This window comes from Amphiprion ocellaris, chromosome 15 (genome assembly GCF_022539595.1).
Source record: "Amphiprion ocellaris isolate individual 3 ecotype Okinawa chromosome 15, ASM2253959v1, whole genome shotgun sequence".
Lineage (NCBI taxonomy): Eukaryota > Metazoa > Chordata > Actinopteri > Pomacentridae > Amphiprion > Amphiprion ocellaris.
Genome location: NC_072780.1, coordinates 19,149,409 through 19,174,802, shown reverse-complemented (window position 1 = coordinate 19,174,802; position 25,394 = coordinate 19,149,409). Strand labels below are relative to the sequence as shown.

At 38.6% G+C, this 25,394-nt stretch overlaps 1 protein-coding gene across 6 annotated transcripts in view; it reads right to left on the bottom strand.

The window, feature by feature from the left end:
* Positions 1–25,394, bottom strand: part of trappc9 (trafficking protein particle complex subunit 9) — a 267,319-nt gene that overhangs the window by 163,060 nt on the left and 78,865 nt on the right. For all 6 annotated transcript variants that reach the window (XR_008604175.1, XM_055018005.1, XM_055018009.1 and 3 more), the window contains 2 exons: positions 22,609–22,761; positions 6,564–6,682 (listed from right to left, as the gene is read on the bottom strand). Coding sequence is in view for 5 of the 6 variants with exons in the window: in XM_055018005.1 (XP_054873980.1) it covers positions 6,564–6,682; positions 22,609–22,761 (272 nt within the window). In the remaining variant the exon portion in view is untranslated. The remainder of the gene's footprint in view (positions 1–6,563; positions 6,683–22,608; positions 22,762–25,394) is intronic.

Sequence of the window (25,394 nt, the reverse complement as noted above, 5' to 3'; positions counted from 1 at the left end):
GTTGGGGGTCCAAATCCACAGAAAACTCTGTAGCTGCTGCTGCCGCTTCAAGCAAGTGCACGTACACTCCGACTGGGAGTATCACAGCAGAAATCTGTGGATGTAACAAAGCTACTGCTGACAAACCATAACAGAGCCTCAGAAGGTGATGCTCCTACAGGCAGGTGGAATGAGACATAAAGCTGTGGTGATGAGGTGAGCGGAGTAATTGACAGTGTCAGACAAACCAAGTTGTGGAAGTGCCCTCACTCTCCTAGGAGATGAGTCATTGAAAATGTGTAAATAATCGGAAAAACCAACACATCTGAGCAGCCAGATCTCCTTCCCATGTGGTGGATCCATCCCACCCCGACAGGATACACATTTTTCAAGCCCGCAGGCATTCGCAGTTCAGTGGGAGGATTGAAAAACGAGTGCGAAGATTGAGCGTTGAAAGGTCAGTGAGATAAACATGTTGACTCCTCCTGTGCTGATTACAGATCAGTCATGATTGATTGCACTTACTCATAGTCTGCAAGTATACATGCCAAGAGATGCCAGTGCCAAATAACACTGAACACATTTAAAAACCATGAGGAAAAGCATAGCAAATTCCAGCTTAATTGGCCTACCTAAGATTAAGATATGCAGGGAACACCAGGCTGTATTGCCAGCCAGTTTGGCCTGAAGGTTTTCAATTTCCTGTGCATCTGTCCATCCATCCTCCCAGCCAAAAGTAGCTATTATCAGCTAATAGTAATTCTCGCTCATCCAATCCCTATAACACTAGTGTGCTCATTCAAAAGGCACATTTGCAGAAAGCTAGGTCAAAAAAGGTGCTGATAAGAGCACTAGAAAAGTTCACATAGAAGTATTCAAGCAACATAATAGCACTTCCAGCCATAATCTGAATCAGGAAGATCAGCTTTTTATAAACTGTCTGATGATAATATGATTGAAAGGTTCTATATTGCGAAATGCCTTTTCCTCATTGCCTCAGCACATAAATGTGGGCTTCTACCATTGTACCGACACAAAAAGAGAAAATAAACAAAGACATATGAAAGAAAGATAATGTTGGCGCTTATGTTCAAATAGCTTTCCAGAAACAAACATGTCACCAGACAGGAATATCAACATTGGCCCCTAAAAACACAGATTGCATTCAATAGCAATTTTTGTTTTTCAGTAAATGTTTTGCTTTGTACAATATCTGTGCATGTAAAAATTGGAAAAACTGCATTTAAGGCAAAAAGAAAAAAGAATAAAAGTGAACTTCTGCTCTTATGCAGTAAAGACATGTCACATACTAAGCTCGTGCCATGACCTCCATGTCCTTAGGGAGCTTTCACACTTGTACCTTCCTGTTTCTGGTTAACTTGGTTCAGAGCAAAGAAATATGATACATTTTTGCCCTTTGGTTCCAGTCTGGTTCGCGTTCACACTAATGATGTCACATAGAGTGACAGATTTGGACAGTTTTAGGGATGTCATCCTACATCATCACTGTTGTGAGGGAGAATCTAATTCTGTTGATGGACAGCAAATCGTGCAGCACATGAACGTTATGTGTCTCTTCATTTTTTCTGGTATCACAATGAGGTCAGCAAAAAATAACTTAGTATAAAAATGAATAGTCTGAGCACCAGAATTTGACTGAATTTGACTGACAGCTTTCACAGTCTGAGTGATGCAAACTGAACAGGCAAGTGCGTCGGAGTTTGTCTGAACCAACCAAACATAGTTGTGAAAGTACTAAGAGCACACTGCTTTCTGGAGTGACGCTGAATATTCATAGCTATTTCTAAAGTGGAGAATCATCCAAAAACAATGTAGTTCCTACTAGGGGTCAACTAATTATCAATTTAGTTTTTTTTTAAAAACTGAATAAAAACAAGCTGACCCTAGCGGGTTTAAAAGGCATGTCATCTTAGAAAAAAAATTAAAAGTCACACCATTTATTAGAGCCAGAAACCATGAAAACAAGAAGGTTCTTGCACTTATTATGTGTGGCTTTTAGTTTAATTGGGAAACTTCACTAAATCTAAGATTAAAATTGTTATATTGAATCGAAATCACTTTATTTCACTTGCCTGCTTTAAAATTAGAGAGTGCATTAACCTGTTTCTGTAAAAAACCCAAAATTCTCTGTTCCTCAACACAACCAAGAAGCCATGAGTGACTAAGTTGCAAACAACGTGCCATTCAGGGACTAGTCAGCTGAACTGCATGCCATATACAGACAAGATCAGAGTTCCAGTCTTGGTAACACCTGTGGGGACTTAAAAAACAATGCAGATTTCATTTTTTTAAATTTTTATAAAATAAATGCACATTTTTTTTCTTTTTTTTTTTGTTTTATAATTATGATTTCTGGAATTTCACTTTTGCTATTCTGCCCAAAACATTGTTGAGTTCTCTCTCCTTCTAGCCATGGTTGAGTTGTCTCCATAGAGGTTCAGGACTTTATACTACAGTGAAAAATCAGCCCACAGTAAGTTAAAATGTCACAGGAACCCAAGATGCCCAGAAAGTGAATGGAGTTCAGAGGTTAAGTAGAAAAACGCACTTTGTGGCTCTGATGTAGTTGGTTTTCTCAATCTTGAGTCAACACTCTGTGGTCTCAAGCATTGTCTTCATCACAGGGAATGGTCTTGAAAGTTAAGGATGAATGTTGAAAAGTTCACTTTTAATTTAACATATGACCATACAATACTGGTCAAAAGTTTTAGAACACTCCAAATTTTCCATTTTTAAATTGAAATTCGAGTGGTTCAAGTCCAATGAATAGCTTGAAATGGTACAAAGGTAAGTGGTAAACTGCCAGAGGTTAAAAAAAAAGTAAGGTTACTGAAAAATAATGTACATTTGAGAATTATTCAAAAAGGCCCTTTTTCAGGGAACAAGAAATGGTTTGACAACGTAGAGCTGTTCTGCAGCAATGGAGGTGCTACCAAATGCTACAGGTGTCCCAACTTTTCTTGATTACATACAATCCCCTCATAAAAGGAGTACTGGGACACACCATGGCACCATACCCTTGAGAGCATTATGAGAGCAGTACTGTACTGCAGAAAGTAGTGTGTTGCTATAAAAATGGCGAGGAAAAGGCAATTAACAATAGAAGAGAGACAGACCATCAAAACACTTTGGAATGTAGGTCTCTCCTATAGAGAAATTGCAAAGAAAGCCAAGGTGTCAGTGAGTCCAGTTTTCTTCACCATCAAAAGGCACTCAGAAACTGTAGGAAACTGACAGGACGAAGTCTGGAAGACCCAAAGCCACAACAGAATCAGAAGACAAGTTTCTGAGAGTCAACAGCTTGGTGACAGGTGGCTCACAAGACAACAGCTTCAAGCACAGCTTAATAGTGGTCGTAGTAAGAAGTCTCAGTTTCAACTGTTAAGAGAAGACTTGGAGTTGCAGATTTGACTGGTCGAGCTGCAGCAAGAAAGTCATTGCTAAGACGTCAGAATAAGAAAAATAGGCTTGCCTGGACCATGAAACACTGCCAATGGACTACTGAAGACTGGAAGAAGGTACTATGGGCTGATGAACCAAAATTTGAAAATTATCAAAAGATACAATGTCATTTCACAGCAAGGGGCTATAAAATCTTCCTAATATTAGGTAGAACTTTCTCCAAGTTTAAATTTTCCTTTATATACCAAAAGAATCGAACCTCTTGCATTATATAACTTTGCTTGTATTTACATTTAGCAGTGTGGACCTGTCCACCTCTTACACGTCAGCAGGCATAAAGTGTACGCTGGGCACTGTGGGTTTGAGTCAAACCACTGAAAACAATGCAGCTTATGATGACAATGAGTCACACAGCTGGAAACCCAGAATAAATGTACTACAGTATAGAGGCACATCATTGGACAGGCTTTTGTTGAGCACGCAGTGAAATGAATCACCTCGGTATCTAAGCGCATGTATAACAGTAGATGTACAAAATGAAAGGAGAAGCAGCTCACATCGTTACAACCTGCCTTAAGGCAGACTTCGAGCAGGACAAGAGTTCCTATGTAATTGGCTTTACTTTAAATAAGGTTACAACACTATATTCTGCTGTGAAACGCAGACATGTCAGTCAAACTCTGCCTCTAATAAGCCTAACCACTGATTAAAATGTGAAGCTCGCTTTAACAATGGCTGGTTCTTTTTCTCCTTTGCAGCACAGGTAGTGGATATCTAACAGGTTATGCAATAAATCCAAAGAGAACTGAATTTAGCGCTTTACCAGCAGTGTTGCTGTGCAGGATGAGGAGGATTTGCAGATGGTGGGATGACAAATCTCATACAAACTGATACAAGCAGCAGTTGCGCTTTGAAGCAGTCAGAATCTCTGAAGTCTAATCTAGAACAAACTCTCCTGAATATATCAAAAAATTAAACAGAAAAAGACATCTCATAACATAAAATCTTGAAGCACAGTTAACATGTTAATAATTACTAAGATTTCTGTCCATATGAACAGTAATCCAGGTGGTTTTTGCTTGTCCAGAGCACAAATAAACTATAATTGCATCAACTTTCTGTGAAGCTCAATTGTCACAACATAAAAGCTTAAAAAAACAAGGTGTGGCTTATTTTCAGCTCAGTATTCCAATTATTTAGCAATGTTGGATATTGTTATTTAGAGTTTGTTGTTTTTTAACTCCATAGGTGTACATTCTAATACTTATCTTGCACAGCTGAATAAAAACTGTGAAAGTAAAGTTAAAATTTGGTAGTGTCTCAAATTCAATTCATTTATCTTGATAGCATCGAATAATACAAAATATATCAAAACAGGAGAAAGTGGAATGGAATGAATGAATAAAATACAAAAAAAAATTTATTGCAATTGTGATATGGCTTAAGCAAGATTTTTTGCTGCTGTCTGTACCTAATGAGCATGTTGTCATACATCTGGAGAATATGATTTGTTTGATCTCTGTATGCTTCATGTATAATGGTATGTACAGCTCCTGTGATATGGATAATACACCTGGCCAGATTGTGATTTTGATCATATTTAATGTAATTGTTCAGCCCTAGTGTGAAGTTCAGCAAAGTACATAGAAAACAAGAAAAGCACTCAGAGAGCAGTACTCCACCAAGGCTGCTCAGTTGTCGTATTATTTTCCAACGGATAAGTTCTGATAAGTCCACAGCGGTCGAATTGTAGTAGGACCGCAATCATGTGATGTAGTGTTCACTTGTTGTCATAGTTACAGTGACGCCATGCCACTATCTCGCAATGATACAGGAATCTTTAACAAATCCGTGGATCCAGACTATAGGCCACATCACTGCCAAAATCTAATCAGTTGGTCCTTGTGCCATTTCTGACTTTGGAAATTTCATCCAAATTCAACAATCCAAATACGGACAAACGTATGGCAATCGTCACATAACTCCGCCGCGTTCCTTAGCGGAGTAATAAAGCGATTTGATTTCAAGTCTTTTGCAGACCTTATCCATTTCAAAATTACACAAAAACACATAATATTACATAATCATCCCGTGACATAGATGTAAGCATAAACAGCAGTTGTGGGCAACAAGGTATACCAGGATATTTCCATTAGGATAAAACATAAAATCTTGTGGCAACAGAAAGCAGTGGAAGCATTCTGCAAAACCAGTGCTACTGGTGTTTGTTCATCAATGTCAATTTAACCCAGTTACTGTCAGTGAACATGGTTGAAAATTAAGTAATTATTTTTCTAAATTGCGATAAGTCCCATAAATTGTTTCTCTTTCTGTAAATCGACTCTAAAAAAGTTAGGTTGACACAGAAATATACCCTGTTATATTTCACCCATTAGTACCCATCCTGTCAAACTTTTCTGAGTAAAGACAGCAAAGCTGACTTTGTTTGGCAGCACATCTGAACATTCAGAATCAATGCCGTTTTCTCTCCTGATGATTCACAGAGGAGAGAAAAGGGTTCCTCTGGTTTCCAAAGGTAACACAATGCAGCCACCACTCTTGCAGGGGGTCTAACTATTGTGCTACAGGTGACCCTTAGAACCTCGACTCTGTCAGACTGCCCATTTCTGCCCCTCAGACATCCACAAGTCCTCAACATACCTTATCCCCTGCTGATCAGCTCCATCCAGTACATTCTCATTCTGCATGTCTCCACCTCACCTCTCTTCCTTTCATTTCAATGTCTATGCTGGAGCTCTGATTCAAAGAGCAGAGTCCATCTGGAGACAAGGAGAGACACTGCCCAAATAAAGTCCGTGTTCCTTCTATAGATATATACCAAAATGTGTAGTTTGTTGGTGAATAATGCTAGAGTTCTACAGTAACTTCTGCAAAGACATACACACACTGTGCAATTACTGGTGTGAAAATCAAGGCAGTCAGAGGGTTAGATATCTAAACCCAGGATATTCATGATTTGCAGAGAAGGTGCAGTCAAATTGCACCATGGAAAAAATGCACTTTTCCTAAACTATGCAGCAAGACAGAAATCACAAACAAACCAAACCCACTGCTTGCATTATGGTGCAGGTCTGAGCAAAACAATGGGGCTTTCTGGGTTTTTTTTTTCATGCACTTTACAGAGGATTTTGCTTATTCACCTTAATATGGCTGTACTCTGCCTTGCCGGACTCACTGCTGACGGGCTTGGTCTCAGGCCTGGGTTTGAGGACTTGACGGAGCGGACTGGAGATTGGCAGGCCTGTCACACTAATCCCATCTGAAAAGACATAATCGCACCACACATTCAGTAAAAAAAACAAAAAACAACTGAGTATAGAGACAAGACTATCATTAAACAGCAGTTAGCAGAGTAGTGGAGCAAACATTCTCACTCTGTTATATCAGCAGTCTGTGATGAATTACAGATTTTTGTAGGAGCTATTTTGTGATGAATTGATTTAATAATTTTTTTTAATGTACTCAATTTTCTTTGCCTAGCTCTTGTTCATTTAGTGACTTCTCATAAGAACCATGTGTCTTATAATTACCTGATGATACCAAGGAAACAAACCATTCTCTTGTTGCTTTCGATCAAAGGTAGGCGTATACGCATATTAATTTTGTCAGCAAGCCAGTTTCAGTGTGATTTTAAGAGTTTCTTGTGTCTGACTGCACACTGGAACAGATATCAGTATTTTAGCAGTTCTTCTACATCTTGCACAGCTTGTTGACTGATTAAACTTTTGATGTCATTCTAAAATGATGCTGTCACACCATGTCTTTGTGCAGTATCGCATAGAAAAAAAACAGAACACAGCAATAACAAAAGTGAATTCCAGAACACACTGTGCAAAATGATGTTCACAGTGTTTCAATATCCGAAATACACTGCCTGTCCAACAAAAAAGCTGCCACCTGGACTTAACTACTGTGAAGTAGCTTAATAGAACAAGAAACCTTCACCCCCAACACCTAAAATAAGGGGATCTGGTGGCTCTATTATGTTGTGGAGGCCTTTTGCTGGCTTGGTTTTGTTCCAATTGTCCTGTTAGAGGCAAGGGTCACTGCAAATGATCAAAAAGTTGCTCTGTTTGACATTTAGTGCAATGTAATGTACTGACTGTATCACTATGCTTTATCTCAATACACTAGTTATTTTGTCTTGTTTCATGACCAACATCCCACTTCCCACTTAACTTTCTCCCTCCATGGTGCAGCAAAGACCGTCCCAGAATTTTAATTTTCAAAGTTTTAAATGATTGAAAATCTGAGATAATAGGGTTCAAGGTACTATTAAAAGCATGTGAAGAATAAATGAACAATTTTATATTCATGACCTTCAGAGAAGCAGTGTGGACATAGGAGCAGCTGCACTATCAGCAGCCGTTTGAGGCACCACCACAGGGGCTGCTGCTTTCAACCCACTCAGACAATACTAAAAAAAATGTCACCCACAGCCCAAGCTCTGACGTCAAAGGAATCACATCACTCTCTGACGTCAGTGGGATCCAAAGCCCTGCAATTTCCCCTAAGAGAGGGGAAATTACCGGCCTGTGCAGCAGCTCAGCCAATTGGGTTCATGACGGACACATGCATTCAGAGACTGTCAAACTCTACAATCACTGCAAACAGTAAAGAATTGGGGAAACAGAGTCAGTCGATAAAGCACCTCTGTCAAAAAGAAAAAGTCAGAGCATCAAAGCGGCTTGTCTGGCAAAGACTACGTTATTGTAACGACGTAATTAAAGCTGTGAAAATGTGGATTATGCTGAATTTACCATGACGACAGGTAAACACGGAGCAAGTGTTGAATTCATATTAACAGAAATCAGCAGAAACAGAAAGTTAACACAGCAAGTTGTGTGCACAGTGAGCAGATCAGAAAACAGGAAGGCTTTTTAGTAAAATAATAAATTATAGAACAGAGAGGAATAAACACAGACCAGTGTATTAAACAGTCAGCAAAATAAACTAAATCATAAGCTTCTTCCTTTATATTAAAGCTCATCCATTTCTTTAGGGTATTAACCAGCGCACAAAATTCATATGTCAGTGCAAAGAACACTCAGATTTGTTTTTTGCTTCTTGCTTTTATTAAATAAATAACAGCAGTCTACTTCAATATATGGCTGCTTACAGCTCTGCCTGCCTCTGTCTGAGCTGTGTAGTCTCCAACTGTAGAGTATCTGAAGTAAACTACATCTGGTTCTCTCTTCAGTATAAGTTACCACATTTAAAAAAAACAATTCAGGAACAAACTATTTGTTCACACCTGCTTCAGATAAAGGAGTTGTGCTTAGACCTTAACAGGATCTAAGCACAACTCAACAGGTCTTCTACACACTGAAAATAACAGTGATTAGCATGTTCATTAACACCTACAATTAGAGAGTTTTTGCCCACCTGGGGGCAACAAAAGCAAGTTAGGAACACAACATTAATATATCATCACCTTTCAAGTTGGCATACTTGTTGGGGAACAGATGCTTAGTTACAAAGCGAACAGTTGCAGAGCAGCGTGATTATTCATTTTAAGATCTTTCCAGCTCACCCACTGTAACAACTGCACCACAATGACAAGTTTCAATATCGGGCTAATTCAGCCATACATCTTAGAATTGGAAAGCAATTCTGAAGACTAAAAATGATGATACAGAAAGTTCCATCCTTAAAGCTGACAGGATTGGCTCCTTTAGTTTGCCACATATAAAACCCTGGAAGTCTGAATCCGACGTTTTTTAAATTGTCATCAGTACACTGCAAGTTCAATTTCAAGATGGAAACACACTAACCCCTGATTATTTCCTCTTTTGGTGTGTCCTCCAAAATATAAAAACACTATGTGAACATGGGAACAAAGTAAAGAAACTTGATTTTCATCAGTGTGTCATTAACTCAGACTTTTGACTCCTGAGGAAAAGACTTTGCTTTTGAACAGCTAAAGGCTCTACTATGTACTAGCTCTAACTAACTGCATCTGTCGACTGCTCTGTGTTGAGTGAGCAGCTTTTTCTTGCCTGTGGCCAAAAGCAACCTTTTGAGATTGGAGCTAAGATAAGAAAAGCTGCAATCCTGCAAATGAGCACAAGTGTCAGAATTTTGGTGCATGCCATTTTTGGTCACAGCAGCTAAAATCAGTCTTAATAAAAGTGTCTCAGTACAAAACTTTTTCACCAAGCATCTTCCACAAGTGTGAAAGTTAATAGAACATCGTGAAAACGCAGCATAAGGGAGCTTTAAGAGTAGAAAAAGTTTTAACAATTATTATGTCACTGCACAAAAAAAATGCAACAAGCTCAAAGGGAATCATTGCATTCAACAGGGATTTCCTTATAGTTAACTATTGCAGGGTCTTAACCTTCCTAAGTGAAGCACCCCGAGAAGCCTTATACCAGGGGTGTCAAACATGCGGCCCATGGGCCAAAACCGGCCCGCCAGAGGGTGCAATCCGACTCGTTGGATGACTTTGTAAAGTGTAAAAATTGCAGATGACACAAACTACAAATTGTAAATTTGTAAAACTATGAATTTTAAATAATTTCCTGACCATGACAAGTTGTTTTAATCATAAAGTAAAATACGATATTGCTCATTGTCATTTGTGTCTCATTTTTGTAATAATTTGCCTTTTTTTGTTGTTTTTTGTCTTTTTTTTTTGTCTGACTTTTGTCATTATGATCATAAATGATGATGCACTGAGCCCTTCTCTAACTACCTATGTATTTACTATATATACCATTATTGCATTACATTCACTCTGTTTCTCCCTGTGTCCTTTCTCCGAGTGTCCCTGGTCCCAGAGCTGGATGCTTCAGATGTGTGGTTGTTCTCTCACCAACTGGCCTAATCTCCATCTGTGGGATGCTGCTGCTGACCTTCCTCCAGCCTACTGCTTCCAGCTGCCCATTTCCACCAATCTACTCTGCATTGCCCTTACTATACTTGATTTGCTCATCTACATATTTTTGAATTTACCACCAGCTATATATGTAGTATATTTAATGCCAGAGCCGTACACCATAGCAGTAAACTGTAATCAGTTTCCATGTTAGTTGTACTTTGCATGTATCATCTGTCTTATCATGCATGTATCAAATTGTGTGTTTTATGGTCCTTGTCCCCCCCCACCTCTCTACCTCGCCCCCTCTATTTCTTCTGTCCCTCTCAACACGCCCGGCCAGCAGGCAGATGGGTTCCTCCACATAAAGAGCCAGGTTCTGCTCGAGGTTTTTTTCCCTGTTAAAAGGGTGTTTTCCTTGCCACTGTCGCCTTTTGGCTTGCTCTGGGGGTTCAGACATATGGGTTCTTTAAAGCGTCTCGAGACAATTTGACTGTAATTGGCGCTATATAAATAAAACTGAATTGAACTGAATTGAATTGAATTAAATAAAGTAAAAGACCATATTATTCCGTTCCAGATACCTGTGACTAAATGTTTTGTGCCTTTATAGATGCACTGTGATCTGTAAGTTGTAATGTGTAAATGATAAGGCATAATATTGTTGAAATTGAACTTATTTTCTTAAGAATTTTGAGGTTGTTCATAATGTTGTGTAAAAAGATAGTTCCTTAAATGTGAACATTTTCAAAATATAGTTTTTTGCACTAAAACAAAGGGAAAAATTTGAGTTGTGGTTAGTTATAGGTTATTATGCTCTGATTTTACCGGTCCGGCCCATCTGAGATCACATTGGGCTGAATGTGGCCCCTGAACTTAAATGAGTTTGACACTCCTGGCTTATATTGTTGAATCTGCATTATATAATTGAACTGACAACAATCTCCCTCTTGTTGTTCGCCCTTGTCTTAGTCTCTCTACCCTGCTGTTTAACAGTTTAGATTTGCATCTGGACACAGGCTCAAAGTGGCAGGACAGGAAAGAACCAAAAATACAGACACTCTTAGACTTTATGAACTGAAACTTCCATTATAGTATGCAGCCTGTTCCAGGAGACACACATGACTCTTCGTGTCCTGTGGCAAAGGGACTGTGTGAGTAATGGGTGGCGTGATTAACGATGGCACAGCTCACAATCATCCCCTCCCTTACACCCACCTTCCAATCAGTATCTGTCTCGTTCTCTGTCTAACAGCCTCAGGGAGACTCGGGTGAGCTCAGCATTTCTATCATAGACCATCCTGCTGCCAGCGGTTAGACAGAACAGCAAAATTGGGATTGTCACTTTCGAAGTACTAGTAACATTATTAGCGCAGATCTAGATGACCAGGAAATTCTGTGAATCTGTGTTTTGTCAGCTGCACTCACATTTACAAGCTTTTTTTCCCTGCAAGATAGATACATCTTATAAATATGGAAAATATGAAGTGTTCCAGCGTAAACATTAACACCCCCCTTCAATATCCTGTTCAGGGGAAAGAATCATCATGAGAATGGAAAATGCAACAGCACACGCTGCTGGACATGATTCTCATTTAATATGTACTATATCAGCTAAAGATGAACAACTCAGTTTTTCATAACTGTGAGTAAAACCACTCAGATTGATACGGTGGACTGTTTCGTTCTTGGCACAAAATACACAATTAATCAAATTCAAACAGTAATAAAGAAAAAAAGACATTATGGAATGAAGTTGTTTTAAAACGACACTGTCATTCTGAGCTGACATGCAACGCTGAAACTGTAAGAACATCATTATGCTTCTATTAGTCTTCCAGAGAGAAGGGGGAGGAATGTGGCTACGTGATGTGCATGTCTCTGTAGGGTAATATATAAAGATCTGAACACATGATTACCATAATTACTGAAAGCCATTCCAGTCAGTCTGGATGCTCCATTAAAATCAGAGAGAAATCATCTACAAACAGCTGCTTTGTCTTACCAGGAGTAACAAACGACTGGCATACAGCAATTCACATGGCGTTTAACTTAAGTCACGTAAATATCAGCCATTCATTTGCAGTTTACAGCTCCTAATGTGTGTTCGCCTTGAATTCAGTAAAATCCAGCTCTCGGTACGTTGACACAATGTTTGATTGTCCTACTGAGCTATCACATGCCAAACATGGTGTCTAGCACTGGTCAACTTCCTTTTTTTGATTTTATGTTAGGTGAGTTTATATAGTTTTCTGTTGATTTTTTTCTTATCTTTGTCTGCTATATCTAACAATGCTGATAACTGCCCATTTCTATTTGTTTCATATCATAACAAGAGGAACTCATTGGTTACCTGACCTGGGCATATTATTAGTATTTTTTCATTCTATTTTCTGATTACACTGACAATATGAAATTGTAGTTTTCAATGCAGATACCAAAAGAATACACATACCATACCAAAACTTGGATGAATATAAATACATTCTCCTACAAAACTCTCCTCTTTCAAATGTAAATCTCAAAGAAACAGAAGCAATAGAAAACCAGCACCCCATCTACATTTCTAATTATAAGTATCTCATATTGTATGAAACTTAAACCCAGATGCAATTTTAGATTTGCTTTACACTGAAGGCACATTTTCCAAAAGATTGTCCACGTCAAAATGTAAAAAAAAACAGCTGAAATGCTGTTAAAAGCACCAAACCGACAGGCAGCAATGAAAACCCCAACACTAAAGCCTTGTTGGCCAATCAGAAGACTGACAAAAAGGAAACGACTTTTATAATTACTGGTTCTGATAGGCTAACAACAATGCTGCACAGAAAAAGGGGTGAAATCATGCATGTTGTTTCTTATACAGTGGAAGAATAAGAAGATTGTATATTTATGTAAAAACATGCACAAAGTCCTGTTAGCAAGGTTAGCACCAGCACCATTTTGTCCATATCCACTGAAGCACAAAATTGCTTTGTGTTAACAGAGAGTCTGTACTACAAACATATCATGGAAGGAGTTCTTAAAAGCTCTATTTGCAGTGACTTAAAACTACATTTGTGTGGGGAAAAAAGGCCGAAACACATAAAAAAGAAAGGTACATTTGAAAAAAAAAAAAAAAAAACAGCTACAGCTGGTAACTCCTTGGCAAGTGACAAAAATGCCAGAAATTAGAGTCACTTGCATGTATGTAATTGTTTAGTTAGAACTCTAACAGTTTAGCTGGTAAGCTTTAACATAAATGTACTAATGCCTCTGATGAATTGACATGATGTGAGTTTTTTGTCTACACAGACCCTCAATCAGGCTTCTCCCTCAGACATAAAGACCAGTGAGTGGGTTTTTGCTATCAAGACTTTTCCCTCTGGAAAACCAGCTGTTTACAACAGCAAATATAAAAGCTTTCATGAAAGGCTACAGGTTAACTAACTGCTATGTTGTGTCACTTGACGAGAGAGTAGAAAAATAAATTAAACATGAAAACATCACAGGTCCTTCAGAAAATGTTCCTGAGGGCTAAGCCTGCTGGTCTAAGCTGAAAATTAACTGAAAGCTAACTACACAAGTAGGACAGCAGTGCAGTCTCTCACTCATGCTGGCTGAGAACAAACAATGAGAAAACACTTAAGACAGCACTCTCTTTACTTCTTTCAGCAGAGCTTCTGAATGAATCTTCTGCTCTGTTCAAATTCTTTAATTCATGTTGGTATAATGTGTTTCTTGTGTATCTTCGCTGATTCAGGTGCAGACAGTGACCGTTGTACAAGGTGCTGTCTTCAAAGACAACTGCAACATTAATGTAGGCAGTAGCACTGTCATTAGATATAACACTCACACCATTTAACACAACAAAGCACGCTGTAAGTCAAGGCCCATTAGTCCTGAGTGATGACATCACACCCATCTGATCCTGAGTTATGGTGTCTCGGTCTCGAGCTGGACTCGAAATGAGGGATAAACTTGTCGGAGGATAAATCAATGGGGCTCGTCCTGTTTTGGATGTTCCCTCTGCACTGTTTTCTGTGGCCTTGTCTGATTTGCCCCTTCTGCCCCAGCAGAAACACAATTGGACACTGAGTGCAGTACTGCCAGGCAACATCACAGTTAAGAGTGATGGAGTGACTTTCTCCACAGCGTACATGTAAATACAGGCTAATCACTACACAGTATACAATTAGTAAAGCTTAAAAGTTCCATGAAGGAGACATTATATGACTGTCAACATTCTGAGAGGTGTGAGTCACACATAGGCACAAATTCCTACCTTCAGTACAGCTTGAAAAACAGTAAAAGCTAAACCTTGCTCATAGGAGGGCTACTAGACATCTGAGCTTACAATTATATTAAATATGGAGAAGTGCTGATGTTAACACAATACACCAGCAGCATGCACATCAGAGAGGCCCTGACACACACTGCACAAGCTGTCAGCTATCATTTATCCTCAGGCTGTGCAGCTGGAGAGAGAGAAGGTCTGAAAGCAGGAAGAGAGAGTAGACCTTTTCACCTGGGTAAAGTGGAGGCATTCATTCATATGCATCCACATTCATATTCAGCCACATGCTCACAGTCAGCGTCAGATTTTGTTATTGGGGGTTTTTATCAACTCCATTTTTATTCATGACTTATTGTATTGACCAACCTGGTGCTACCAAGGACAATGAATATTTATAATGGCAAAAGATGTCAATTAAATGCATCTGTAACAATGGAAGGAATGATAAGGGGAGCATTTTTAATCTTCAATATCTTGTTGAAATTTTATTTGTTGTTATAATTGCTGTAAACAAAGCCAGCAGAAACAGCCGGTCATGTGTATTTCATCAGACATCCACATTTTCCCCAGGTGTCGGAAAAGGAATAGCTCGATATTATGGGAGAAACTTGAGCTGCTCGAGTTTTTAGACAAAGCTACAGCTATGAAGCCAGCTAGAAAGTTTATGCTAGCTAAGCATCAACACTGGAACCAGGGTGGGAAAAATCTCTGTCCAAAGTGTAAAACATCCACATGGTTAGATCATGTCATCAAACCAATGGCAAGAAAGCAATATGCATTCATCCATCCATCCACTAGCCAAGAGCACTGATCAAAAAGTTCCAAGACTCTGTAGCACCGACCTGTCAGTGCAATACAGTTCTAGTGGTTTGGGCCAAAAAATCATTCTCAGACATCTCTGAACGTTACAGTGAAACTCTGGCTTGACCGTCCAACCCTGGGAATTAATTCCCAGTGCATACCCATATGAATTCCGAGGAAAATTAAAAGCATGCTCCTGGTGGGCTCCTGAACCGAAGCACCTTTTTTGGTTCTGTAGACTATGGGCCCTTTCGCATTGAAGGCTGCTGTTTGGTCTCTTGGTGGTAGCTGCAGACCACCTCTCATCACCAGTGATGATCCACCACATGACGTTAGGCTCATTCCAGCTGCTGACCAACAGAGAATTTGATGCTTGCTCTCTGCTCCAGATTATGGGCCATGGAGAACTTTCAAACACCTGCCAGTGCCCACAAAGACCTGTGACACTGGTACTTTTTCATTACCAATCTTAGACTTGCCTCATCTTGTTGAGGGTTGTGAAGGGCTGGAGCCTATATCAAATGTGACTGGGCGACAGGCGAGGTACACCCAGTCTATCACAGGGCTAACAGAAAGAGGAACTCACATCGACAGACAGAATTACCAGTTCATCTTTGGACTATGAGAGGGAAGGCCACATAGAAAGGCCCCAGGAGACCAGAATGTTTAAATATTGCGCCAGAGCAAAGTATGTTTCCTGAATGCTGATCTATTCCAATAAGAGAATACAGTCACAATTTCTGTTTGTTGATTTCACAGCAAGACTTTTGCTGATCACCCCTTTCCCTGACAGCTGATAAATTAGTTACTTTTCACTGTTGGTTCAGCTTCCACTGTCAGCAGTGGAAGAAATGTCATTTTAATGCCCTTTTTGCTGGTCAGCGTGTTTTTTTTTTTCTACTGCAATAAAACTTTCTACAGATTGCTGTGACTTAGAAGGTGGAGTGAGTCATCCACTAATAGCAGGGTTGGTGGCTTCTCCTGTCCATGCATTAAAATGTCCTTGAGCAAAACCCTGAAGCCAAAAATGGCTCCCGATGGTGAGACCAAGGGCCTTGAAAGGTAGCTTTGAGAGTGAGTGGTTAAATGAGAGAAAGACTGTACAGAACTTTAATTAAATACAGTCCACTTACTTTCCACTTCTTGATGGTCTAAAGAAATCTAAGACATTTTCCATCAAATGGAGCCCTTCATTTCAAAATGTTAAATGTGATAGAGACTGTCACGTTTATTAACTGTATCCAGAAGAATAAATGAATCCCTTAACTTGTGTCAAAATGTGATGACTATACAGACATATTCTGTGTGATGTTAAAGATCTGTCATTCAATATTTTCTCAAGCTATTCTGTGTAGTGTAGAAAACTGAAGATTGAACAGCGACATACATTATTCTTTGTTGTGCATTTGTGTTTATTTGTTTAAGAGAGTACAATTTCTCTCTTTCGTTACTTTGCCTTGCATGAAGACAACTGATTAGACGCATTTTTAAAATGCCACAACATGGCTGGTGGGTAGATAATTCAACAAACAATTACTACAAATGACATGTAAACTGTTGTTTGTGGATAGAAAAACTTTGGAAAGAAATAAAGAGCTGGAACAATCAATACATCTACCTGCAATTTCACTACAGCAGAAAAATGTAGTCAGTATATAAACTTTTGTCTGTCATATACAGACATTTTTAACTAAAAGTAAGCTGCATATAAATAAAACAACTCGTAATATTTACATTCAATTAAAAATTACTGATTAATAACATGATTACTGTTTAAATTTATTTTTTGAAAGAAAGATTTGTTCGTTAAAAGGGTCGTTCCAGAATTGGAGGACATTTGGGCTTCAAAATTCTTTTCTTCTCTTTTACAATTTTCTGCTACATATTCATCAATAACAGGTTAAAAAAAAAAAAGAGAGAGAAAAAAAAAATACCAAAGGATTGATTGACTCAGCGTACACATCAATAGGACCATTTTATTTTATTCCGTGTTTTATTTGTTGTTCGCTAACCCTACTCTAAGCACAGTAACAGTGTTGCTGATCCATGCTAATGCTAGCTTTTTCTCAGGAGTAGAAGCTACAGATTTAGCTAGCTGTTACTGCTGACCAAATTACTGATATAAAAAAGTAAAGAAAAAAGTAAAAGTAATTTGTGTTATCCTGATAATACGGACATCCAATCAAAGCTGACAATCTTATAAAAATTTTAAAAAAAAATAGAAGAGAGGACATAGCTTTGCTCTACCCATTATTCTGGAAAACTGTTTGATGACGTCATTTCCAGTGTATCACGTGATTCACTATTTTCTTCTTCTACCAGCTAAAAGGCTATGCTAACATGCTGTGGGACACATGTTCCATGCATATTAATTATTATTAAAAATATTATGTTGAGGGCGCCCGTATAGCTCAGCGCGTTGAGCGGGCGACCCATGAACAGGGGCTGGTCCCCAACGCAGCGGCCCGGGTTCGATTCCCGCTCGCGGCCCTTTGCTGCATGTCTTCCCCCGACTCTTCTCCCCTGTTTCCTGTCTCTCTCTCACTGCGCCTATCTAATAAAAAGCTGACAAAAAGGCCAAAAAAAAAAAAAAAAAAAAATTATGTTGATTAAAAAAATGCTCCCACAATTACAAGAGACATCAATGAAAAAATAATACTAAAAAAAGGAGATTTAAATTTAATTTTTAGGTTTACTTGAGATTCAATTTTGGTCATTATTGGGTTGGGACAAGAGAAAAATGGCATTTTAGGGGAAGCTCCAGACTTATTTGGTATTTTTAAAAATATTTCAAAACATTGTTTTCTCCTAGTTTTTTTTTTTTTTTTCAAGAGTAAGTAAGTAAATTTACACAACTGCATGTTTAAGTATTTTGTACATGGATTATTTGAAATTTGATGGGTGGGACGTAATCTGGATTGACCCGAAAAGCAGATTTTCAAAAGTGTCAAACTATTTCTTTGAGAAAAAAATATCATGGGCCAGCTGCTCCATGAATTACAAAATGAGTTATATACTACAGTATGTCGGCATTCAAATTTATATGTGACCACATGTGGTGGCTGAGGAATACAACTGATTAGCTGTTGAATGCACCAGTTGTGCCTAAGATAATCAACATTTTCCAGTTTAATTAGCAAAGATGATGGAACTTAGCAATCTCGAGACACAAAGGAGAAAACACAGAAAGCACAGCCAAACAGCCACTTTATGGAAATAGGTTTGTCAGTATATTAACACAACATTATTAATGTGACTACAATAATGTATTAGAGTGCTAGATAGCATCAAATGCGTTTACAAAAGCTGCATCCCATAATGTCACCATAATAACTGCATTCAGAGCTGCTGTTTAGTGGGAAACATGTCTTATCTCCTTATTTCAGGGCCTCGATTATGGCTCGGCTAATTAAAACATCGAAACAGCATCGCTTAAATGACCCCATAAGGAGAGGGGCACTGGTGCTGAGACAAAAACGCAGCATCGTATGTGTTTACTCTCGCAGTCATCTGAATTCACGTGCAAACGCACACAAACACATGCACAAAGTCAAATCTCAGTGGTGCAGGAGCAGGTCCACATTGATCGCTCATTAATATTTATCAACCCATAGAGTCTGTAGTGAAGAGGTTCAACAGTCTGAAGGAGGAGGCAGAGCGGTCGGAAGCGAGACAGGAAAGAAAGGAGGCTGAGCATGAACTATGAGAGAGACTGGCGAAGGAACACAATGAATGAGTTGCAACGTAGGGGAGAAGGTCAGACTATTTTTTAAAACCAGAAATAAGAATTAGAAGAGAGGAAATCCGGCAGTTGAAGTGCGGAAGCTCGAAGCTGGGAGAGAAATGGAGGTGTAGAGACCTTGAGACCTCTCTCCTATTACTGCTGAATATTAAATAAGGCAGACAGAATCCCTGGAACAAGAGTACAGCAGTAGTCATTCTCTGCAGCCAACACGTGCATAGCTTCACCTGGGTAGGTAAGAGGATCTGTGATTCGACTACAATCCACCACAGAGCTGTGACTCACAATTATTTTACACAATTATTTTTATCAGTTTATTGATGACTTGGTCTACAATATGTTAGGAAGCGATAAAAAAATGTCAATCACAATTCTCCACAGTGCAAGCAATAGAAAAGGTGGAAGCTCTTTCATTTGAGAAGGTCAAACCAGCAAATGCTTTTTTTTCCTGCTACTTGATAAATCACCTCAAACATTCTTAAATTATTTTTTTAAAAAAGACAGCTATTGTTTTGTCAACTATTGAAGCACTATTTCACAAAAAGACTAGTGTCACACAGCACACCGCCTCACTGAAATCTGCTGTAGGGGAAAAAAACGTCCTGATTTGTTTGTTCGCAATGTTGTTCACTTAAAATAGTATCGTTTTGATGAAACAATTGTAAGTAGTGAGATGAGCGATGCACAATCCAAATCCTCTGCAGAACGTGAAATTTTCAGTGGAGTGGTTGCTGCATGGAGGAAGTTGTTGTTGAATTCTAAAAACTGTAAAATGTTGGTAGCAGAAGGGGAGTAGAAAGCTGTGTAAAACGCAATCTCCATCCAGTGACTTAGACTAATAAAAGACAAAGGAAAAAGATCTCAATAAGGAAGACAAATGTATGGTTCAAGCTAGAAATCTGCAATATTGCTACAGAAACCCTGATTTATATTTCTAGTTGGCATACGCTATCGTTCAAAAGTTTGGGGTCACTTAGAAATGTCCTGATGTTTGAAAGAAAGGCAGTTTTTTCAATGAAGATAACATTAAATTAATCAGAAATACAGTCTAGACATGGTTAATGTGGGAAACGACTATTCTAGCTGGAAACAGCTGATTTTTAATGGAAAATCTACATAAGGGTACAGAGGAACATTTCTAGCAATCATAACTCCTTTGTTCTAATGCTACATTGTGGTAGCTAATGGTGCTGAAAGGCTGACTGATGATTAGAAAACCCTTGTGCAATTATGTTAGCACATGAATAAAAGTGTGAGTTTTTGTGGAAAACATGAAGTTGCCTGGGTGACTTCAAATTTTTGAACGGTAGTGTAGAAATAAGTCAACAAGTGCAAGCGGAGACATTTCAATCTTTTCAATATTTTTGACAGATCAGTAATGACTAATAAAAAGTGGATTTTAATCTACCTGCCATGATAACTCTGCATCATCAGTGACAGTGACGCTGAAAATGCATTCATCAATTGTTTCATTATAACATTTTTCTTCTATATCACAAAATAATTGCAGCAACATGACACCAATTGTTTTTTGCTGCAGTCGTTCATGAGCTGAAGTCAGCGCTACATTATCAAACAATGCCGGTGGCAGCAGAATTCGACCTGGTTCAGTACAAAAAGCTTTGAAAGTATAGGGAAAGTATGAGAATTTCAAATTATTACAGAACACAAGGCGGTTTGTACAGTGTGCAAAGTTTTTAGCAGATCACAGCAGCACATCGCAACACACAAACACAGGAATAGAAAACTAACAGAGGGCACTTAACATCTGTTTGATTCTCTCCTGCGCTCTGTGCTCACGTATACTGGATTTTAATTCAGCTGATTTCCCAATAAGGGCTGCACAGTCGCTTGGTGGTTAGCACATTCGCCTTGCAGCTAGAAGATCCCAGGTTCACGTCCCGGCCTTCCTGGGATCTTTCTGCATGGAGTTTGCATGTTCTCCCTGTGCAGTCATGGGTTTTCTCCATGTACTCCGGCTTCATCCCACAGTCCAAAAACATGTCCAGGGTAATTTTTATCTCTAAAGGTGGTAATGTGAGTGTGCTTGCTTGTCTTTACATGTAGCCCTGTGATAGACTGGTGGCCTGTCCAGGGTGTCCCCTGCCTTCGCCCTAAGTCAGCTGGGATAGTTTCCAGCCCTGCGACCCTAATGAGGATGAAGTGGTGTACAGACAATGGATAGATGGATGGATGATTTCCCAGTAAAGCTTTTCTCATTTACACAGCTTTCTGGTTTTGTAGTCAGACAATAAATTGAGTATGAAATAGCGACTGAAACACAGTTAACCAATCACCTTAAAGGGGCTGCTCTGCACCACTAAAACACTGATCTTATGATCACATCTGACGAACTCGCCACACAAAGACGATGGCTATGCCGTGTATTCCACTGTTTTCAGAAATTCAAAGCTACTAGCAAAGTCAGACAATTACAAAATAAAAAGAAAAGGAGCTGCCATAGCTGCTCTGTGCTTGTAAAATATCCACTGCACCCATTTTGTTTAATGTACAATGCAAACTTTGTATTTTGTTAAAGGGTTTAAAAGAAACTTGGATGGCCTGTGGCGCATTCTACAGAGGCTTTGAGTTTTTTAAAATAAAATATATGAGAAAAATGGTCATTTTGCTGTTTTGGAGAAAAATAATTCATTTAGATAAACTAATTGACTAACAAAACAGTTGACAGATTAACAGACAGTACTACACTATTTTGACCATATCAGCTTGCTAATGTTGCAGTGAAGCTTTTCTTTACTACAGCTGAGCTCTACAAACCCACAGTTCATTTACACATTCAAGTGAAAATTAGAATGTCAAAAAGAAAAATTATTTCAGTGCAGCCTTGAAATGGAGTTCAGAGAGATTTCCTGCCAAAATACATGCTGTGCAATATTTTTTAGCCAGTGCTGACTGCTGCTTTCACCCTTTTACAAACATCAGTTGTGACAGCGTGTGACATGAGCTGAGACATCGATGACAGGCCAAAATTAAGTCTCATTTTTCAAGGTAAACATCCATTAACATAACAGCAATAATTTCAGCTTATAAATTTGTATTTTTATCCAGGGCCCTCAGTATGAAAATGTCCAATTAAGTAGCTACATGTGTTATTTTATTGTGTCAGATCCATATCAGTTTGGATATCAAAACAGGGACATGCCCCTTTGTGAAACATAAGATCTGTGTGCGCAGAAATAATCATTGAGATTTTCATAAAGGTACACTCTGTTTTACCCTTAGTGCTTACCTCTACGTATCTAATGTTTATGGGATGTGCTGATGTTCTCATTTGCAGTTTTACTAGCAATTATCACTGCATAAAGTGGGAATTTTTCAAATGAATAATGATACAGCATGTGTAAACTATCACATTACACACACGGACATAGCCCCCTTAAGGCAGACAGGCAAAAGTCTGCAGTAGTATATTGGATTTATCCAGAGGGACATTCTAATATATTCCACAGCGAGTTTACATTGACAGATGGTAAAGTCACTGGGTTTTCACTTGGGTTAAAATGTTGACTTTCTGTGCACACTCACCATCATTGAGGTCCTGCAGCAGGTTTTCCTGACCAGAGAAGTCCAGCTTGACTTTGATGCTGACAGCCAGTGTCACAGCCTGGCCAGGCTTTAGAGGCAGGTGTGACAAAGCGTCCTCCAGCTCCCAGCTCAGAAATTCCCCAAACACTTTCTCTGCACGCACACACACAAGAGAGAATATTACATATTTAAATGATAAACCAAAATAGAAAAAAAAAAAAAAAACATACCAAGGAAGAGTGGGATAAAAGACAGCAAAATTTTCCAAATGAGCAATTTATTGTTTTTGTATGCAAGCATTTTTGGTCAAAGAAAACAAAATGACATTGTGGTGTTTACAGCCACCCAAAGGCAACTTGCACACATAAGTACTCAGCGGAAAACTTCACTTTCAGTAGGTGCTTATTGTGTTGTTTCTACAAAAGGAGACAGGGCAGAGAGAGAGAGGGGCATCTGATTGTATGTGCTGCGGGTTGCACAACACGAAGGATACCAGTGTTACTATGATGTTTCTTTTGCAATGTGCTTTTAAGAGAAACAAAGCTGCTGATTGGTCTCCTACTGACGAGTCCCTGGGTGCCCATCACTAGAGCTGACGCTCTAATTTATGCCTCCAACCTCTTTTACCTGAGACGAATGACTCAGCTGCATCCACTTCAGCCAGAAGCACCAAATGAATGATACACCACCTGAATAAAGCATGTGCTGTCTGTGCAGGTGAGCCACTGAATCAAACTGAGGATTGCAGTAACAGCAAGCAGATGCAAGCTCACTGAAAGAACAACAGTTTACACATCTCTTCTTGATTCATAACCAAAGCCTGTAAAATCCTCTAAGAGGATGTGAATGCAGGCAGCATTAAATAAAGATTTTGTGAATAACGTTCCACTTTAAATATTCATAAACTCAGAGCTTCTTGCAGTGAATTAAAAGAGAAAAACGAGAGGGAACAGAGAGTGAGGCATCGGGGAAATGGCTTTAAAGAAATTGGGCTTGGGAAGAAAAAAGACAAGTCATTCACTAGAATATGTGGCATCAGGCCTTGTAATTCAACAGGTAGGCTGTCAGGATTGTGGCTCATCGCATTATTTAATTATGAGTCACAAGAAATGGCAGCCATGGTGACTTTCGAGAAATCTTTCACGCCTTATTTTAAGTATTATCCAGAGACACTGCTATTCTTGAAAATACAATATGAGGATCATTTCAACGCTATTTCAGAGCAGACATGAGACTAGTTCTATTTCAAACACTGTCTGTACTTTCTTTTTTTGGCTATGATTACATATCTTTTCTTACTCCCTTTGCAGCAGAGCTTTAAGGTATGTAACAGACACAAATCAGAACCAGTGAGCCTCTGTAGCTGTGGAACCAGAATTGCATTCACAATGAAAAGTAATGGAAAATACCTTCCCAGTATGTTAGGTACAAATAGCTAAAACTGAATCACAGTATTCATGTAATAAGTCGTAAGGTTTTATGTGTTAGAGTAAGGTACATACTTCAAGAAAAAGTTTACAATGACAATTAACATGTCAAAACGTAGTTTTCTACCACTTATAAAACACAGAGAGAAAGCAATGCTTAAACAACATGTACTTATATCTTTAAGGGGTCAGTCAGGAGCGTAATGGTGTAAAGTAACTCAGTATACACTACTGTTCAAAAGTTTGGGGTCACCCAGGCAATTTCATGGCTTCCATGAAAACTCACACTTTCATTCATGTGTTGACAAAATTGCACAAGGGTTTTCTAATCATCACTTAACCTTTCATCACCATTAGCTAACACAATGTAGCATTAGAACACAGGAGTGATGGTTGCTGGAAATGTTCCTCCGTACCTCTATGTAGATATTCCATTAAAAATCTGCTGTTTCCGGCTAGAATAGTCATTTACCACATTAACAATGTCTAGACTGTATTTCTGATTAATTTAATCTTATCTTCATTGAAAAAACTGCTTTTCTTTCAAAAATCAGGGCTTTTCTAAATGACCCCAAACTTTTGAACAATAGTGTATTTCCTCAAGTACTGTGCTAAAGTGCAGTTTTAAGGTACCAATTAGTATTGCAGATATGTTGTAATAAGCCCAAGTAAAGAATAAATGAAAATGTTTATCTGGTACTTCCACTGAATGAAAAAAAATCATCACTGAAGTCATTACGATGTATCCTGAGGGCAATATGAATCAACCAAATTGTGTGCCATTCCATCGGGAGAACATCAAGACAGAATTTGATTCTGACCTGCTGGTGGTGCAAGACTAAGGAGGCAGGGAATCCAAAAGTCACTGAGGAATATGTTGCTGCTTAAAAACCATACAAAATTTTAATAAATCACCAGTTAGAAACACCTCACACAATCTGGTTGAAGTTAGTTTAAAACAGAAACTTGCTGTGCTATTATGACAGGCGTTGCCATATTTCACAAAATTCCGATATGTATCACTACATATGCAGCAGCTCATATGAGATTAATGACGATGACTTACACAAGTTTGTATACTAAAATATATTAGAAAGATTCAAGCATCAATCAATAGAACTATTAGCATATTACTGAGACACAAGGAAAGCTATCTGTAAGAAATACATAAGGTTCACATAAATACAGATATTCTGCAAAACAAACATTTTTCTGTTTGGCATCTGATCCACATCCAGATCTAAGCTTAAAATTGTGACCATTCAATGACATAATATTATTCTGCTTGTCTCAATTCAAACATAAACAGTTTACACCAGACTATGTACAACACTAAATATCCTGAGCTCTTTGAGAACT